Source organism: Labeo rohita, chromosome 14, assembly GCF_022985175.1.
Source record: "Labeo rohita strain BAU-BD-2019 chromosome 14, IGBB_LRoh.1.0, whole genome shotgun sequence".
Taxonomy (NCBI): Eukaryota; Metazoa; Chordata; class Actinopteri; order Cypriniformes; family Cyprinidae; genus Labeo; species Labeo rohita.
Window position 1 is genome coordinate 32,679,359 of NC_066882.1, and position 6,173 is coordinate 32,685,531.

General features: G+C 37.6%; 1 protein-coding gene across 1 annotated transcript; it reads right to left on the reverse strand.

The window, feature by feature from the left end:
• Positions 1-3,192: 3,192 nt before the first annotated feature.
• LOC127176052 (serine/threonine-protein kinase pim-3) lies at positions 3,193-5,849 on the reverse strand. Its single transcript, XM_051127479.1, has 6 exons — positions 5,606-5,849; positions 5,360-5,407; positions 4,860-5,238; positions 4,565-4,747; positions 3,473-3,604; positions 3,193-3,209 (listed from the first exon to the last, which is right to left on the reverse strand). Exons 1-6 carry the CDS (start codon positions 5,729-5,731, stop codon positions 3,193-3,195), a joined length of 885 nt encoding a protein of 294 aa, XP_050983436.1. The 5' UTR covers positions 5,732-5,849.
• Positions 5,850-6,173: the final 324 nt, after the last annotated feature.

Genomic DNA, 6,173 nt, shown 5'->3' on the forward strand with positions numbered 1-6,173 from the left:
TAGATTCATAAGTCACATCAGCAGTGCTGTTCTTACAAACAACACTTCATCGCTGAGCTGCCAGATTAGAACGACACTGTGCTTCCACACTGATGACAGGCACCATCAACCTGGTTAGAGACGCACTTACAGATGAGAACAAAAGTCCAGTGTAGGGCTGTCAAACGATTAATGGTTATTAATCCCACACAAAATAAAAGTTTGAGTTAATATATGTGTGTGTAAATACAAACACATTCATGTATATATTTAAGAAATATTTACAAGTATATGTATTTATTATGATTTATATATAAATATATTTTGTACGTAAATATTTCTCTTAAATATACAGGTGCATCTCAAAAAAATTAGAATGTTGTGGAAAAAGTTTGGTTTTTTTAACTTATTTCAAAAACTGAAACTTTCATACATTCTAGATTTATTACATTCAAAATAAAACATTTCTAAAGCTTTTTTGCTTTAATTTTGATGATTAGATCTTACAGCTCATGAAAGTCAAAAATCCAGTATCTTAAAATATTAGAATATTTCCTGAGGTCAATCAAAAAACAGATTTGCAAAACAGTTCTTTAAAGTATGTTCATTTATGCACTTAATACTTGGTCAGCAGCACAAATTACAGCATCAGAGAGGTGTGGCGTGGAAGTGATCAGTCTGTGGCACTGCTGAGGCACTATTGAGCCTTCAGATCGTCTGTATATTGTTGGATCGACTGTTTCTCATCTTTCTCTTGAAAATATCCCATAGATTCTCAGTGGGGTTCAGGTCAGGGATGTTGGCTGGCCAATAAAGCACAGTAATATCATGCTCAGCAAACCACTTGGAAGTGTTTTTTGCACTGTGGGCAGGTGCTAAAGTCCTGCTGGAAAAGGAAATCAGCATCTCCATAAAGCTTGTCAGCAAATGGAAGCATAAAGTGCTCCAAAATCTCTGGTAGATGGCTGCATTGACTTTGGACTTGATAAAACACACGGCATAGCACCCCAAATCATCACTGACTTCAGAAACTTCACACTGGACTTCAAGCATCTTGGATTCTGTGCCTCTCCAGTCTTCCTCCAGACTCTGGGATCATGATTTCAACATGAAATGCAAAATTTACTTTTATCTGAAAAGAGGACTGGTCTAGTTCCTTTTCTCCTTAGCCCAGGTGAGATGTTTCTGACATTGTTTCTGTTTCAGAAGTGGCTTGGTAGCCCTTTTCCTGAAGACGTCAGGTGAAGTGTGGTGACTCTTGATGCGCTGACTCCGGCTTCATTCCACTCCTTGTGAATCTCTCCCAAGTGTTTGAATCGGCTTTACTTGACAGTTTTCTCAAGCTTGCGGTCATCCCTGTTGCTTGTGCACCTTTTCCTACCCAATTTCTTCCTTCTAGTCAACTTTGCATTTAATATGCTTTGAAACAGCACTCTGTAAACAGCCACCCAATTCAGTAATGACCTTCTGTGACTTACTCTCTGTTGTTTAGCACATTAGTGTGGTTTCAAAGAACAAGAGATACACAGAATTTACTCTAAAGTCAAATGTAAATATTTTGAGATACTGGATTTTTGACTTTCATGAGTTGTACGCTCAAATTATCAAAATTAAAAAATAAATAAATATCAAAAAAAAAAAAAAAAAAACTTTTGAAATGTTTTTACTTTACATGTAATGAATTGAGAAGTTTTTGAAATGTTACAGACCAAAAATGAACTACCTGTATACATTAATTTGTGTATTTGTATATACATAATAATTACACACAGTACACACACACACACACACACACGCGAGGCAAACTCAAACTTTTATTTTGTATGTGATTAATCATTTGATAGCCCTAGTCCAGTGGTATTATTCAACACGGCATAGGGTTTTTATTTGGTTTCATGGTGCTTTCAGGTATCATGGCCAATAGCCAAACCATTAGGGATAAGAAAGTCATCCCAGGAAACAAGATAAACACCTGCTTTGAGCGCTTTGGAATCTTTCATGAGAAGTTTGGCATCAGACTGATGGTGAGTACAAAGAAGATCTCAGTGTCCGAGAAGGGAAAACAGGCTAAACTCTTCTGGACTGATTCCGCTACGGTTAAAGGGCTTTTCACTTCATTCCTGTCAAGTCATTGTGAGCTCACTGAAATGTGTACCCTTCAAACAGATGTGAGAGAAAGACTTCTGACAGAACTTTTCCTCCTTTCTCCAGCATGGATCTGCAGGTGATCAAAGGTCGTAGTTTAACAATTACTTTGAGAAAGTCTGGCAGAAGCACCCCTATCATCAAGACTACCTTTGGGTTCTACACCCTGGACAGTCACCTCTTTTCAGGCAATGGCCACGGCCTGCTTGGTAGAACATCTAAAGAACTTACCACACTATATACGTCACATAAACCCTCTGAGCCTCTTCATTTTTGGGTCACACTTGGTACCTTGGTACCTTTGGTTAGCCTTTGTACTATTTGTTACAACAACAGCTTGTTACAATTGTGATATTTCTTGGTACTAGAAATATTATTGTTATTATCATATAATTCGCCTCCGAGCTATGAGACATGAGGAATCTCATACAACCGTTTCAGTTAAATACTTTGATTATGGTCAAAATTCAGTTAAATTAGATACTGGTCAAATTTGATGTCCTTAATGTTGTCGCAATTACCACTGAAAATGGTAGATCAATATTAAAATATTGATATTTATTAAAATATCATTATTTTTCAATGTATTGTATCAAGGTTTTTAGAATTACTGGTATCAGGACAACACTACTTGGAACTTAAAAATAATATTGCGGATATATATTTAACTAAATATATAAACAAAACTGAAAAAAAATGTGTAAATTAGCAAATAAAGTTCGAAATGTAAATGCATGTGAAATTTACTGTACAGGGTTAAAAGCTGCATCAAAATAAAAAGTCTGGCTGATACTGATCATTTTCATTTATTTTCAATCATTTGTAATCATTTGAATAATTCTACGCTAGGCAAGGCAATAAAGTCAACAGTGAAAGGAAAACTTGTTTATATTGCTGGTGTTAGTCTTCATCAACAATCCCTTGGCTACAAGTTTATTAATAAATCTGTTGAACCATTTACACAGATTTTAATCTTTGAGACCCAAAATGATTTCCTATCCTGTCTGGTGGACAACGTTAGTATTATATCTTCATCCTTCCTTCACAGTGATATAAACTGCTGATATTTTAGAAACTGCTGTTACCTGATGAGCATCAGAAACTCATTAACAGTTTACCTAGAATGCCCTGTTGTCCATGTCTGCTCTTTTTTGTGAGGTTTGGTCTTTGTACACACAAAATATAAGCATAATGTTCATAATAGGCTATACACAGCAAATATATTGGTATGAATAGATTATTAGTATGCGTAGATGTCCCAGTTTGAACAGACCAAATCTGCCTGTAATTTATTCTATTCTGCATGTTTCAGATGTACCATTGTCTTCTGTTGAAATGAAGATCTCACCTTCTGACAAGCCGTCTTTGGCCCAGGTGTTATTGTTGATCTTTTTCAGGTCTTGTATGTTTGGTAAATCTCCACACATCAGTGCAAACAACACAATCCCAAGTGACCAGAGTGCCAGAACCTTCAGATACCCTGTAAATTATAAGAAATAAAATTATCATAAAATCATGAAAATTTAAAGATTCAGTGCAGTTCAAAGGTCAGTTTGGATTTTGGCTAACAATAAAAAACAGTAATATTATTTAAACTGAGCAAACACTTCAAAATTTCTTTTTGCAACTGATGGGCAGTATGCTAAAGTCTTGCTGATGAAATCAGAAATCTCCATAACTTGTCAGCAAATCAAACAAATTTGATCCAAAATCTCCTGGTAGATGGCTGCAAAAACTTTGGACTTCATTTTAAAACACACGTTGCATAGCACCCCAAATCATCTGACTGCCACTTCAGAAACTTCAGCAAAGACTTCACTGAATCTTCATTCTGTGCCTCTCCAGTCAAACTGGGAGACTCTGGGGAGGTCATCAGGCCACATGTTCAACATGAAATTTGCCCCAAATAAATAAAAAAATAATTATTATTTAAAGTTAAAAGAGGAAAAGTTCATTGAAATCCTTAGCCCAGAGTGAGATGTGTCTGACATTGTTTCTGTTTTGAAGTGGCCTTGTAAGCCCTTTTCACTCAAATACATCACACAAACAACCTATAAGTACTTATATTTAATGCGCTGGAAAAAAATTCCTTTAAGAATCTCTCCCAAGTGTTTGAATCGGCTTTACACAGTTTTCAAGTTGTGGAGATCCCTGCTTGTGTTTCCTACCCAAGCTTCCATCAACTTTGCATTTAATATGCTTTGATACAGCACTACCTTAATCCAGTTGCAGGAACTGTTTCTCCCCCATTCAGTAATGACCTTCTGTGACGATCTGCAGACAGCAGCGAATCAAATCGCAGCACATGCAGGAAACATTCAAAGACACAAGATTATACTCAGAATTTACATTTACATTCAAATGTAAATATTTTGCAGATTCAGTTTTTTCTTTGAGATTGCAGACCATTGTATTTTGTTGAAATATCAAAAGATCTCACCTTTTGACAAGCCATCTTTACATGTAATGAAGGTGTTATTGTTGATCTTTTTCAGGTCTTGTATGTTTGGAAAATCTCCACACATCAGTGCAAACAACAGGATCCCGAGTGACCAGACTGTCACGGGTTCCCCGTGGTACTCGCCGGTCATCAGATACTCGGGCGGGCAGTACTCTCTTGTGCCTGGAGAAAAGAGATTTTTTTTCCATTAACACAGCATTTTAACTAGATATCCATTATCATGCAAGAATGCCATTTGAAGACCCAATTTACAGCTTTGAGGGATCATACTTACCAGCAAAGGACGTGTAGCTCGTGTCATTGAGGAAGTCACCGCACCCAAAGTCAATCAACTTGACTTCAAGTGTTTCCGGGTTAATCAGGATGTTTTCCATCTTAATATCCCGGTGCAGTACTCCACATCGGCAGCACGTCTGAGCTGCACATACTGCCTGCCGCATGATGACCCAGGCCACGTCCTCTTCAAGGCTCATTATCTGCCGCAGGATGAACCAGTTCAGTTCCACAAAGGACATGGGACGCTCCAGGACCAAAATGTAGTGGTCAGGCTCCACATCCCAGTCCAGAAGCTTGACGATTTCAGGAACCAAAGGGTCTTGGCTTGCCAGAATCAACAGAGCGACCTCCAGCGGAAGAGGTTTGGAATAACCATCCTAGAAGAAAGAGTGTTGTTATGATGGATACTATACGACTGTTAACAATGGCAGATAGTCTATTAAAAGCATTTGTAGTCTGATGAGATGTTTGAAATTGAAAACAGTGAGGAATACTTACAATGAGGAAGAACTTTTTGTTCCTGTTGGAGACAAATTTCAGCGCCACCTGATCAACAAAACAAAAATGGATTTGTGTAAGATTTACAGTTCATTTGAGAGCAGAGTTCACATCATTTCAATCATTAACCCTAAACAAAATGTTCATGAATTTAAATTCTAAGCATGTCGAAACGCTACTGACAGTGTTCTAAATAGTAAACACAGGACTAGCTACATAAATATTGTAAGTAATGAAAATTAATACCTGAAAGCCGTCATCCAAACGAGTCGCGGCATAAACCGACCCAAATCCTCCTTTTCCCAGCTGACGGCCGATTCCATAACGGCATGAATTGATGACTGTTAAAAGATAAATAACAGATGTTGACATAAAATCTCAAGCAGTGACAGCAATTACTTCTATTTTAAAAAATCTTGTTGTAAACATTCATTTTCATGTTAGTCATCAACTACCCTTATCAAAGTGCACATTAGAGTCAACTTAAAGCTAGACATTGACATGTGTGTGTTTGGATCATGTTGAGGTTGTGGTACCAAACTGACCGATAACTTTTGCCTCATCCTGCTGCTGGTTTGACTGAGGTGCCACAGTGTCCTCTGTTTGACAGGCTGTAGCTTCGAGGACGTCATCACTACTACAGTAGGACATGTCACAGCATGATGATGGAGGGACGTCATCACTATAGCTGGACGTGCCACAGACTGTAGCTTCAAGGAAGTCATCATTACTACTGTAGGACATTTCAGAGTATGAAGATGGATGGACACCATCACTACAGTAGGACACGGCACACAAAAAGGCTGAAGGGATG